The sequence below is a fragment of the Pararge aegeria genome, chromosome 16 (assembly GCF_905163445.1).
Source record: "Pararge aegeria chromosome 16, ilParAegt1.1, whole genome shotgun sequence".
Classification (NCBI taxonomy): domain Eukaryota; kingdom Metazoa; phylum Arthropoda; class Insecta; order Lepidoptera; family Nymphalidae; genus Pararge; species Pararge aegeria.
In genome coordinates, this window is record NC_053195.1 from 16,049,117 (window position 1) to 16,063,404 (window position 14,288).

Below are 14,288 nucleotides of genomic sequence, written 5' to 3' on the forward strand. Positions count from 1 at the left end.
AAAAAAGATAATTTTAAAATTTTTCGTATTCTATAGAATTGAAAGACTCAAGAGGGTTTTTAGCGAACCCCGTGCGGAATACGAGTATTCTGTTGAATGCGAGAAATAAATGTTTATTTTTGTCGGAATGCATTGGGGTCAAGGTGCGACGCTATCTGGGCACATTTTTAAAAAATCCCCAATATAATTGTATTGAACGTTCTTTTCGATACCACTTTGCCTTGACCTGTAAAAGGTTATTAATGTTGTTGATAAATTAATCAAGTTCTTTTAAAAGATTTGATTTTGATAGTAAATGAAATATGTCCAGTTTTCATGATATCGTGAGCACAGAAATAACTTTTAAAAACCAGGGAGATATTGTTTTTTTTTGTTAGCAAATATAATGTCTATGTAGTCTTATGGCAATTTTATGACATACAACGAACGTCTCCCTGCCTGACGTCAGTCTACCAAAAGAAATGGTGCATGCTGTTTTGCGTAGGAGCATTAGCGACAGTGACGGGTCAATAAGTCGTGATTTTACTTATATAACTTTGGAGGTAATAGCTATGCCTTTGTAATATGATGAAACAGTCTAAGTTATTACATCAACCGGGAATTCAACCCAGCGCCTCGTAATTTTTAGCCGTAGAAGCCAACCACTTCACCAACGATTCAATTACGAAGTAAGGTCATGTTTACTGATAAGAAAACATGGGAAAACTGTACTTGTTTGATTGGACCCTATGTTTTCGTAAGTTGTTTTCCCAATCATCTTTCGGTTAGAGATATCGGGCCAAAGTTGGTTTTGGACGGAATTTAATTGAATTACGTGCTTTCGCCTTTATTACTATACAGTTTGGGTCGAGTAGGTACGTGTTTGTTAACGTATCGGCTTAATCTAATCATATACAACGTGTAAATGAAAACCGAAATAATATATTAGAGGCTTTTGAGGTACATTATTCACTGCATCTGAGACTAATCTGTGAAACCGAAACGCTAATAGTTTTTGAGTAAGCCATTGCCATAGTTGACGGCCGATTGGCGCAGCGGGCAGCGACCCTGTGGATTCGATTCCCACAACTGGTAAAATATTTGTGTGATGAACATGAACGTTTTTCAGTGGGTGTTTATCTATATATTATAATTGTTTATGTGTATTATAGTTCTATTACTACTTACTATATACTACGCTCTGAGTTTCTTGCCGGCTCTTCTCGGTAGAATCTGCTTTCCGAACCGGTGGTAGAGTCACTACAAACAGACATACTTGACGTTTCAAAAGAGCTTATAAAGTAGGCCTATTTGAAATAAATAAATTTTGAATTTTGTGAAATTTACATTCATAAAAATATTCATCAGCTTTCTTAGTACCCATAACGCAAGCTACGCTTACTTTGGGGCTAGATGGCGATGTGTGTATTATCGTAGTATATTTATTTATTTTATTATATTTATTATCACCTTCCCTGCTCTTCCCGTACGAGGCGATTAAGGGAGTTTACATATAATGGAACAATAGCGTCCTCCATACCATCTACTGCGATCTTGGTGGTTATGGGCATACCCTCCCGTTGGGACCTTTAGTCCAGCAGTGAACTTTTATAAGCCATTGATGATAATATTTATCTCCTGCCTTAAGGCATTATAGGTAGTATAGAGCAAACATGCTGGTCTCATAAATCTATACTAATATATTACAAAGAGAAGCGGTGATAGCCCAGTGGGTAGGAGATCGACTTAACTTTCGGCGGGCCGAGTCGAATCTCACCTCTAACTTTTCTTAGTTATGGGCGTTTTAAGTAACTAAAATATCACCTGCTTCAACAGTGAAGGAAACATCACGAGGAAATCTCGAATTTTTTTTTGAAAAAGAGGAATGATCTGAAAGACAGAAGAATGTTGGGGGTTTCCGAAGTCATTGCCCAAGATCTGTTTGGTGTGGAGTATAAAGATTGAAGAAATTATAAATGGATACTACATATTCTCCTGCTTTTCTCGGAGTACAGCAAGTTAAGCTTAATTTTCATAAGACTAAACCTTCACAAAACTTAATTTAAAAAAATATTTTTCACCTGGTTTTTTTTACAGGAATAAACAACATAAAAATTTGCTTTAAAAACTAAAACAAACGCGGGCAAAGCCACGGCAACAGCTAGTAATAAATAAAGTAGAGTATAGACTTCAAATTAACCAAATAATAATAATTAGTGAAATTAATTAGAATTTCTCGAATTATTTTCCATTCACCCGAATCGAATTTACTCAATCATACAAATATATTATGAAAGCAGTTTAATTTCAATTGACATTCGCAGCTTCAGTGGTTGACGCTTTAATTTAACGATTTCCAAAGAGAGTTTAAAGTGTTATAGAGTGGGCATTACAAATTATTTAATTGTAACCAATTATTTTTTTGCCTAACATAGTTTCTTTAAACTTGTAGTTATTGTCTTCCACTATGTATCACGAGGTTTTTGTTTCCACTCTCGGATCAAACATAGCAGGGTAGTAGATTTTTCTGTTAAAAAAATCATATCATCATTATAGCATTGTCAACCTCCGTGCATTAAAGAACATGCTAAGCTGTTGGTCCCAGTTATTATAAAGGATCATAAAATCATACATATATTATTCAATTTAGTTATCTTAGTATTTTTTTAGTGTGCAAATTTACGTATAGAATTGCGGTTTCCCGTCACTCATTGCCTCATTCCATTAGTTAAGGTAGCTTGGAAAAGATCACTTTTAATGACAATTTTAATGGCCGCCTTTTAAACATAAGGATAAAGTTAGTGTTCCTGTGTGTTTCCTATATTAGGCAATACAATTATGCACCGCGCTTAGGGGGAGGTTAGGAGATTTACAGCACTAAACATTTAGCGCAGGATTCGTGAGAGTTCCTTTCCTTTTTAAGTTTAAAAAAAAAATTGGTTTACGGTTCAATACGCATTACCCATGCATATTAATTTGAACAGTTGTTGTATGTGTGTGTGTTTTAATTGGCTTCTTTTCTTTATCACTTGATCCTATCTGCTACTTACAATATATAATTCAGTATCTATGATGATTTTGCATAGTTCGATGCGCTTGGTCGGCAATACAATGCATTTGATAACACCGATTCAACGCCTCAATCATTTACGCTGCTGTATTCACTAGAAGCCATTTCAACAGAAACGTTTTCAATCAAAAATGATGATTCAATCATTTTCACTAATCATTCTCCACGTATTACTAAGTTACGGTAAAGAATCAAAAATTATTACCATTAAAAATCTGAATCTTAACACTAACGCAAACGTTAAAGGTTTAGGTGCTGAAAATGTGACGAAAGAAAAGTATGGAATTACGGAAATCCCTAAAGTAACAGTAAATCATGATAAACCTTCGAGTATTGATATCCCTAAAATACAAGATACAGAAGTTAGTGTTAATAATAAAAAAAAAATCAATGTAACAAATGATATCGCTCATATCACTCCAACGACCGAAATTTCTAAAATAGGTAAGGTGAATGCAGAAAATGATAAAAGTACTAAATTTTCTAATAACACACATGATATTAAAGTTCGTGCTAATAAAAATCATACTATAACTGTTTCAGATAATGTTGCTTATAACAAAAGTCCTATAAATCCAAATAAAAGTGTTTTAGAACAAATAAAACGTATAGAAGAGAAAATAACAAAAGGTAAATCAATAAAAATTAAAAAGGAGCATAGAGAAATTACAGCAAATGCTCTTGCAAAAATTGAGTCTCTATTAAGAGATATAAAGAAAATTCTTAATGGGGACGAGGCAAAAAGCCAAAGAATTGAATCGTTTAAAGGCTACGTTCCAATAAGCGAAGATATAGAAATACCGGAATTCATTCCACAGGAGCCGAGCCGGAAGATGTTTAAAGATGGATTTAATTTGATTCCTTACTACGGATAATAAAAAAGTCACAAAATATTGTTTTTTGAGTACTTTGAAGCAGAGATAGCTCATTAGAACTCGGCCCCTTCGAAAGTGGAGACTTCAACTTCACTTTCGAGGGGCGGAGTTCGAATCCCAGCACGCACCTCTGACTTTTCTAAGTTAGGTACGTTTTAAGCAATTCAAACATCACTCGCTTCAACGGAAAACATTGTGAATAAACCTGCATGTCCGAATGTTCTACAAAATGTTCTCAAAGGTGTGTGGAGTCCACCAATCTGCAATGGCCAGCGTAATGGACTACGGCCTTAACCCCTTCCTCATTGTGGGAGGATACCCGTGCCCGTGCGCGTGCGTGGTAATAGGTTGATATGATGATGATGATGATGTTGAGTACTTTGCTTCATACTTACAGGTAAATAATAAACTTTGTACAATTATAATTATGCTTTAAGCATACAAAGATAGTCTCAACGATCTCCTGTCTTTATTTATATTCATATTGTTTTGCTGGCCGGGATAGTTATGTGTTTGTGCGCGTGTTAAAGCCTGATATCATGATGCAATATTACAATGACATTTAGCGTAACATTATCAATAAATAAATATACTAAGACACATCGCCATTTAGCCTTAAAGTAAATGTAGCTTGTGTTATGGGTGCTTAGATGACTGATGAATATTTTTATACATAAAATACATAAATACTTATAATATGCACATAAACATTTTGAAGTTGTGGGAATCGAACCCGCGTCCTTGAACTCAGAAGGCAGGGTCTCTGTTAACTGCGCCAATCGGTCGTCAATCTAGCTTAAACTATCTTGGACGCATTCCAAGTTTTATCAAGATATGTTGGATTGTTTTATTGAAGCTGGTACACAGAAAGTCCTGTTTCACTATCCTGTTTTTCCGCATTGTGAGTCATCAATCCAAGATACTGCATCAAATGTTTTACAATATAGGGCCTAAAGATTCTTCCTGCTACGTGACGCCCTGTATCCAACGTTCTGAGGCATAGGTGTAAATAATAAATAAAAAAAAAAATAAATATACTACAACAATACACACATCGCCATCTAGCCCCAAAGTAAGCGTAGCTTGTGTTATGGGTACTGAGATAGCTGATGAATATTTTTTAATGAATATAATACACATAAATACTTATAATATACAGATAAACACCCAGACACTGAAAAACATTCATGTTCATCACACAAACATTTTCCAGTTGTGGGAATCGAACCCACGACCTTGGACTAAGAAAGCAGGGTCACTGCCCACTGCGCAACTAGGCCGTCAAAATGAGTGGACGACGATGACGTCGTCAACTCTACGTTCCAAATCTTTTGGTAAATGCCAACGCCGTGTAAACAGCGCCGCATCAAAGAGTACCCTCACTTCTAAATCCAGTAAGAGCCTTTATCATCATCATATCATCTCCACCAGTGGACTTCAATTGGTTGAATTGATTGGACCAATTGACGACCACTGCTGGTCATAGGTCTTTTCTAGGGAGTTCCCCAATCTACGATCCTGGGCTGCTTGCCTCCAGTGGCTCTCAGCGACTCACCTGGTATTGGCCCCCAACGAGTTAGACAGCGACTCGTCTGTCCAACTTTTGGGGGGCCGAACTACGCTACGTTTACCGGTGCGGCGTCGCCATTCCAGCACCTTAAGACCAAACATCCATCGGTTCTCCGAGCTATGTGCGACTCGCTGAGCTATGTGCGTAACTCTAGTTCTTCTACGGATCTCTTCATTTCAGATTTGATCATGTGGAGATACTCCTAGCATTGCTCTTTTCATCGCCCGCTGGGTGACTCTGAGCCTTCTTATAAATAATTGTTCTGTATGGACGGCTTCATCAAACCTTTCTGTGACTATCCTTACTCTGAGATAAAACTTTATTTTATTCCTCTACCCGTTGGCTTTTGAATGTAATCTCACCTACGGATAAGTGATGATGTAGTCTAAGATGGTAGCGGGCTAACCTGTACCCATACCCCTAATCGGACACTACGCGACATCGTACTGGAATGCTAAATCGCTTAGCCACAAGTCTTTGTAACTAGCTATGGTGAAACGTCCCACCAGACCAGAGAAAATTCAGTAATTAATTAAATCCTCTGCCGGTATCGAGCCCGGAACCTCCCAATTAAAACCACTAACTTAGCGCTCACTGCTGCGCTAGGGAGGTCGTCGGAAAACTGTTTGCAAACAGGTCATAAGGAACCTGGTCGCGGTTCGTTCCTAGAAGTGAACGAACCCTAGAAGTTAACTCATGACGTAAACGAATTCAACTTCGGAAACTTCACAAATTACTCATACTTTGCAACATTTGCACATTTCAAAAGTTGATCAATGCCCGAACTTTCCACCAGACAGCGAATATTGTTGTTGCCATTCTGTAATGGTCCATAAGCTAAAGCAGTAAGAGCTGTTTTAAAGGGAAGTTTATCAACCGCATTCATATCACTTAAGTATAACTCTACCAATGTATATTTATTATGTTGCTGTCTTTTAAACTTATTTCAGCCTTTTGGTTTGCTTGAGAGAATTAGCGTATAACTGCGACAATCTTCGACAATCTAGTCACATCGCACTCTAGCCCCAAAGTAAGCGTAGCTTGTGTTATGGCTACTGAGATGACTGATGAATATTTTTATGAATGATATACTTACATAAATACTTATAATATACAAATAGACAAACAGACACTAAAACACATTCATGTTCATCACACAACTTGAAAATGTTTGTGTGTGTTGTTAAACGTATTCAGGTTCAGAAACGAAGACTTAAAACATTAATATTAATATGATATACCAAATGAAATCTTCGAGTTTATAATATAAAACGTAAGCTTATACAACAATCCTTTTGCAATATTATTAAGGATTACTTAAACGATAAGAAAGTTTCATAGTTAAATAGTACTTGGACGGTGATAACAAAAAATTTGTTTGTAGAAATAATCGAAACAGTAAAGCTAGGTGCATGGTGCATGGCTCAACTATCACAGCGGTACGGTACGGCAATTTAAACTTGCAAGTATCTCTCTCTATGGTCGTTCCTTCATCACTGAAGATCGTGGTCCTGGTGAGATCTCAACTTCGCGTTGGTAAACTGTCTCCATCGACTTCTGTTGGAGACAGAAGTTATACTTCTTGCAAGTATAAACGACCTTTATTACATGGATTTATAGGCTATAATGCGACGGCCATGAACCGAAACTGCAAAGTTAGAACATCGATCAATTTGTGAAATGTGCAAATGTATCAAGCAACTCAGCGAAGTTAAGTCAAGTTAAATTTGTTTGCGAGACGTTACACCTTTTGTAACGTAATTCTTCTTATTATTGTTTGCTTGTTCACGAAAGTTTTATTGGATCTAGGGATTTGAGTATGACATATACACATTATAGAGGTATTATGACTTGATTACTGGAAAAATTCTTTATTCATGTAGGCCTATCACAGGCAACCACGAAGCCTTCATACATATATGTTAACATAATTGTCAGGCGATGGTGGTAACTACGTTCGATAACTTAAACCTAAATCTACGAGGGTTCCAAACGCGCCTTGGTCTAAGAAGCGTCCAACACAAACTTAGCCGGATATTTTTTTTTGTTATCACCATCTCAATTAATATTTAGCTACGATATTAGAGCAATTCACATTCAACCTCTTTTATCGTTTAAGTAATCCTATAGGATTTTTCTATAAGCTTACGTTTTATGGAAACCTTGAACTTATTAAGAGATCTCCAATTTTCTCATTTCATCTGGTAATTCACCTTGAATATAATTTACTTAATAATAATTTACCTTGAATAAGTTACTTTTTTTATGTCGCCTTAAAATCAATTATTACCAAGGAATTAAGTTAAAAGCTTAGGTTTAAAGATTTCACATCAAGCTTTAGCTGATTAGGGTACTAGTCTTCACTAGGATTTGTTATAACAGACATTCAGAAAAGACAAGACTATCATATAAACGACCGAATAAAGTAAATCCTATCTATATATATAAAAGAGAAAGTGTGTGGGGAAGTTCCGTATACACCCATATTTTCTGAATATATTCAGAGGCACCAATAAAGTGGGAGGGGCTTATATAGATAAGGCAGGGTAGGGGGGTAGGGGTAAGAAAGATAAAAAAGGCGACACATTAGGCTAATTTTTCACTTAACAATTATTCATTGTAAAGTCAACATCTCCTGAGAATGCTCCGGTTTCGGAACGAAACGTGTGAAGAGAAAATGTAACCATTGCCAAAGATATGTTTCTGAACCTGCTTTTCGCGGAGAATAGCAAATTAAGCTTAATTTTCATAATATATCATGGATTTCCGCAAAGTAACGCCTGCTTCTATCTATCTATATATATTATATAAAAGAGAAAGTGTGTGGGTATTTTCCGTATAGGTTCCGAAACGGCTGGACCGATTTCAATAAAAATTTTCAGGGAATCTCCGGATTGACCTGGCGAGTAATCCTGTAAAGTTTGGTGACGATCGGGGCACTCCTATTTTTGAACTGTCAAACTGTGAAATACAGCTTTTATTTACTATGATGATATTCTATTTTTGGGTATACATGGGTGTAGATAATGATCTTCACCCGCTCGAGAAGAGAATAGAAAAATGAATACGGAGAGAAATAAATGATTTAATATATTATGAGACATAAATTAAGAAATTAATGATTTAAGTTTATTGTTTAAATAAAATAAAGCAAAATCTAACCCGGCGAAGCGGGCTGACATAGTAGATGCCATTGACACCATAGTAGCAAATAGCAATTCAGGCTTACAAATAGGATTAAGACTTAACTCCAATGAATATATTAAACCGTAGAATAAATAGTATGCAAATCTCTACCATTGACTAAGCATTTATTTCCCTTAGTTATTTGTTGAACGTATTTTAGCAGCTTTGCAATTTGCAAATGAACGATTAGTTATTTGTAGTTGGCGGGGACTCTAACTGTAGCCATAATAAGGGGTTTTAACTCTGTTTTTCGAAACAGTTTTATAATAAATACATTTATAAGGGTTTTTTTTTAAAGCAGCCATTGACGGAGTAAGAGTAAGAGATTGATTATAGTTAAACAACACAGACCAACATCTCAGAGCATTTTTTTTTATATAGTTACTAGCTTTTGCCCGCGGCTAACGTTAAGTAAAATTTTTGATTAGGTGAATTTTAACAATTAAGGTTTAATTATATTAATTGGATTTGGAATTTTTAAAACAGTGAACACTTATTACTTTATTGTTAATCGAAAACCTAAAATCAAAGTTTGATTGAATTAACTTGAAAAATGAATATATATATATATATATATATATATATATATATAAGATATATAGAGAAGATAATTGACGAACCAAGTGGAAATCCATCGTCTATTAACAGAGCAACAGGACATGCAAGGAACACGTCCTGCAACATTCTGATTATAAATATACTGTAATATACTTAATTAATCTGTCCTCACAGATTAGGCATAATAAAGCTTAGTAAATTTGTATAAATTTAATTAAAAAAGTTTGTGTTTGCACATCCATCTTGTACAAGAGTTTATTTATTCAGAGGGTAGTTAGACAACGAGAACAGGCGGTCCAAGTTTTAAACAGTCAGTAATAAAATGTACCCATAACGAGTACAGCCTATTAGAGAGAATGCATTTGGCACCGTGCCCCCATCTGGCGGTACTCCAAATGGCACCAGTGCAGCGATACGATAATTCATTGTCTTTTAACGGTCCAAGTTATTTGCTCCTAGCATTGATGTCCTTTATGACGTATGGTTTAAATCCCTATCCCTACTAATATTATAAATGTGAATGTAAGTTTGTTTGTTACGCTTTCACGCACTTAACCGATCCTCATGAAATTTTGTACGCATATTCTTGGAAGTGTAAGAAGTAATATAGAATACTTTTTATCCCGACATTAAGCTCGGTTTCTTTGGGAGAGGGGAAAAGTGTTTGACGATTTTACACCATAACTCCGACAAATTATAACCGGATTAAATAATTATTTTTGTACTATAGAGGTTATAATATGTGATTATTTTTAAACTGTGGTTGGAGATAGCGTACAAAACTCCTCAGCGGACAGCAGCAAACCCCTCATTTAAGGCTTAGCGATACTAAATACTTAAATTTTTTTTAGATCTACAACTAAAATGCTACATCCAAAAACAAAATCAAACGCAGACGAAGTCGCGGGCAATAGCTAGTCCTCTATAAAAGAAACAGTTAGCTTATTGCTAACATCAAAACACCCAATGGCCTGTCCATTTTTTTTATCGCTTCTGCGCAAAGGATTTATTCAACAGTCAGCCACATTCTTACTGCTCGATGCGTGGTATCTGTATGAATTTCAAAAAAAGAACACTGTCATTGACGCCCGTCTCCTAATGAAGGCTGTGCGCCGCTATTTTCCTTCGATATTTTTATCGTTTATTACAAAAGAATGAGCGATTCAAGTTTTGAGATATTTGAAATATATTTTATAAATTGAATTCAAATAATAAATGAAAATAGTGAAGCGATAAATATAAATATTCCGCCAAGTACATTCCAATATTAAAGAACATATTCAAGTAAGTTTAATAATTGTACAAATATATAATTATTTTATAAATTCTTAATTTATTTGTATATACTCAGTAATGGGATTATATAAGTTACTAGAAATGTTTTTTTTTATGTTAGCAGGAAGCCAGTTGTTTCAGAATCTTTCGTAAAGGTTTCATAATACGGGAGTAGATAAAATCTTGTATGCAACTGTTGATAATTGGGTATTAAAACGCATTCGTGATAAACCCACATTCGTGTTTTAATACCCCTTATTAAAAGTTGCATAAATAACCCATAGGGCAAGCGCGGATTGGTCGACTACTTTTTCTTGCTGATTTCCCCTACAAGTTAGACCTCAAATGAGTGAACCCTTGTGGTGGTGGTTATGGCAGTTAATAGCTGCCATACCGTACGTAATAAGTAAAACCTTATTGGTTTCTACCCGACATCGCGCCAGATCGCTTAATCGCTTAACGGAACGTATTCACATGCCTTTGAGAACGTTATTGTAAACTCTAAGGCATGCAGGTTTCCTCACAATGTTTTCCTTTACATATAAAGCAAGTAATAAAAGACTAAGATAGCGGGAGGTATCTTTGCATCGACATCGACTTTGCGAGTCCATGTAGGATATCGATAATAAGGCGTATCGATAATGCAGTCGTATTTATATCAAAATACCCACCAACTCAATGTCATGAACATTTCAGGTTATTAATCAAAAAAAAATGTAATTGTTTTAAATAAGGGTGTTTGTAAAATCCTTATGAATTTAGAGTTATCAAAAGTTATTTACCTACTTTATAAAATTGTGAGTGAACTCTACACACTAGTAAACCACCCCAATGAGGTTAATGATAATTCACCAACACAAACGGGTTGATTTATTTCTGAAGTTGATTAAAAATAACATAGTTTTAGTAGTAGTATCTCCGGGGAAGTACTATTGCCATGATTATTTCTGCCGCTAAGCAGCATTGTTGCAACGCTGTGTTCCTGTCTCAAAGGCGTGGTTGCCTGTAATAAAAGGAACATGAGGTTTAACACCTTTGTCTGAAAATTTAGCGTGCTCCAACCTAAACCTCATCATTACTTTCTTACGGGCATGATTGTCGTCAAGCGCTGGCATATCGTTAATAAAAAAAAAAACAGATTTCTCCCTTATCATCACGTGGGACATCTGCTGCTTGGTCCGCTAATTATTAATATAAAAAAGAACAACGTTCTTAATGACCCTAAGTGCCCTTTCGCGTGGCCGAGCATTTCATTATTCAGGAGAATACAAACACAATGGCCGCACAACGAGTAGACAACCTTAGAATAAATGAAAGCAAGAGTTCATTGTTGTGAACACATTCCATAATTAAAAGTAAGCGGCCCTTAATTAGCTGGGCCCCGTGGGGAACACGACCTCCAGTGTACGGCTATTATAAATCGATACCCACACGTAAACAACATACGTGTGCAGGGATAGCAAACTCCTGGTACTAAAGTTTGAACGCGCAAATCTCAGAAACTACCAATCAGATCTGCAGGCTAACATGGGTAGGAGAAAGAGACAATTATCTCCCCGGGGAAAGGATAAAAATGTATCTTCTCCCACAGCGTTATCGACTCTCAGAGCATTGGAGCACAAGTGGAAATAATATCCAAATCGTCATCAACCCAGTACCGGGCCACAACAGGGCTCAGGTCTCCTCAATGAGACCCCTTCTCATTGTGGAAGGAGACCTGAAAGCCTTTAAGCCTCCTACCAAGCTTGCCAAGTGCGGATTGGTAGACTTAACACGCCATGAGTACATTATGGACCGTGGCGTGCATAAAGGGAATGCATAGGGTATGCAGATGGTATTAAATAAAGAAAATCTCCAGTACGAGTCATAATTACTTAAGGGTATTACTTAAGGGTTTCATGTGTTTGTTCTTTTTTTTCTTGTTTTTCTGAGTGGTGTACAAATAAAGAGTATAAATAAATAAAATACTCCACACCAAACATATCTTCGGCAAATTTACCCTCTACGCACGTTTCGCTCCGAAACCAGAGCATCCTCAGGAGATGTTGACTTTGCACTACTTTAATGGATAATTGTTAACAATTGTTAAAAATAACTTATAAATTACACCTCACAGATTCTTCTGCTTTTCGCGGAGTATAGCAAATTAAGCTTAATTTTCATAATATATCATGAATTTCCGCAAAGTAACGCCTGCTTATTTCCAATTTACGTATCCAGGGCAAAAGCTGACAAGCAAAACCATGCAAAGATTGCTGTAATTGCATTGCAATTGGCTGTAATTTATAAAACAATGGAAGGGTAACTAAGGTATTTTTCTGCTTGTCTCAATCTTGTTTTTACCTCTTATATGGTTTTTTTTCTATCCAACGATAAAATAACGTTTTTTTGAAAAGAACTGTAATTGAATAGCTATCAATTAGTTATTTCCCAAAGGGCTGGAATGGGAGTTCGCGTTACAAAGGCGCGGCCACGGGTAATCGATAAGTGAACCATCTGCAAATTTACCTTATCATAAAAATTTACCTAATGATATTATTTCACGACATTCGTGGCGCAACGATTAGCGCTGTGGAATTACGTTGGAGGTCCAGGGTTCGAGCCCCCGTAGAGGCAATTTCGGATTTTATAATTTCTGAATTTTGTCCGGACTGGCCTATTGGGAGGCTTCGGCCGAGGTTAGGAGGTCGCGCAGAAACCGATTAGGGGTTTATATTGAGGGCTATTTGAGTCTCTTATGTGATATTTTAAATGGATTGAAGCGGCAGTGATTGGCATATTCAAATATTATGCATAATTTTTTTTTTATTATTATCTTTTAGATATATATATAGAAACTAGCGGACCCGTGCGGCTTCGTCCGCGAATGAGTCAACTTCAAAAAGTAGTCGTATGTTCACACACTCTCATTAATAATGGTAGCCACTGGTCGTAGCATGATGTTATAGAGCTATAATTGATAGTACCAACCCAAAAAAAAACGATTATCATTTTAATTTTCTAAGATTAGCGCGTTTTACCAAACAAACTCAAAAGCTTTATAATATTTCAACTATGCCTATCTAAAAAAAACACGTCAATCTAAAACTCCGTTGCGCGGATTTTGGAAGAGAAATGCGGAAAAAATAGCCATGCTATCCTGTAGGAGCTGTTGGCTTTTCCGGGATAGAAATAAGCCTATGAGCTATTCCAGGATACGCATGCATTTGTTAGGAAAAAGGGAATTACAGCACTTTATCTATGATAAACCCGATGATTATATTAAATATATCAACAAATCATAGTTTGTATACTCATTGATAGTGTATTGAAAATAGAATAATGGCCTTTAGTAGACTGTCAAAGAAAAATATAGGATCTATGGCGGGAGACGCGAGTTTGACAAGATAGATTGGCGGCAAAGAAAAGTGAGGACGGATTTTAATTAATGAATTGAGAAAAGAAGATTAAGTAAAGTATTGTGGATAGAACGTTACAAATTGGGAATAGATGATTTATAATGGAAACGACATACTTAACGAAATATTGTTGTGGCAAAACTAGAGTCGTATATACTATATTGGACTCAGTATCGATTATAAAGCATCCCCTGGTCAAAATTTTCAAAATATATTAAATGTACAGAAATCTTTCAGTTACAGATTTATTATAAGTATACAATACTAATTTTATGAATTACTAATTAGTATAAAGTTTATTTTTACTTCTAATATTAATATCGTTACAGTCTGCTTTCTTTTTAATTTTTTTTATATTTTTATGTACATAAATTAAA

The 14,288-nt window shown here is 35.7% G+C and overlaps 1 protein-coding gene across 1 annotated transcript; it reads left to right on the forward strand.

Annotated features, from left to right (window-relative positions):
- Window positions 1-3,109: 3,109 nt before the first annotated feature.
- Window positions 3,110-3,942, forward strand: LOC120630549. The gene is made up of 2 exons (XM_039899803.1): window positions 3,110-3,493; window positions 3,593-3,942. The coding sequence occupies exons 1-2, from the start codon at window positions 3,181-3,183 to the stop codon at window positions 3,922-3,924; spliced, it is 645 nt and encodes a 214-aa protein (XP_039755737.1). The 5' UTR covers window positions 3,110-3,180; the 3' UTR covers window positions 3,925-3,942.
- The last annotated feature ends 10,346 nt before the right edge of the window (window positions 3,943-14,288 follow it).

Excerpts from the sequence above, each read along its gene's own strand:
- LOC120630549 (XM_039899803.1), top strand. The coding sequence starts at position 3,181 with ATGATGATTCAATCATTTTCACTAATCATTCTCCACGTATTACTAAGT. Across the intron at positions 3,494-3,592 it reads GACCGAAATTTCTAAAATAG|ATAATGTTGCTTATAACAAA; the intron begins GTAAGGTGAATG and ends TAACTGTTTCAG.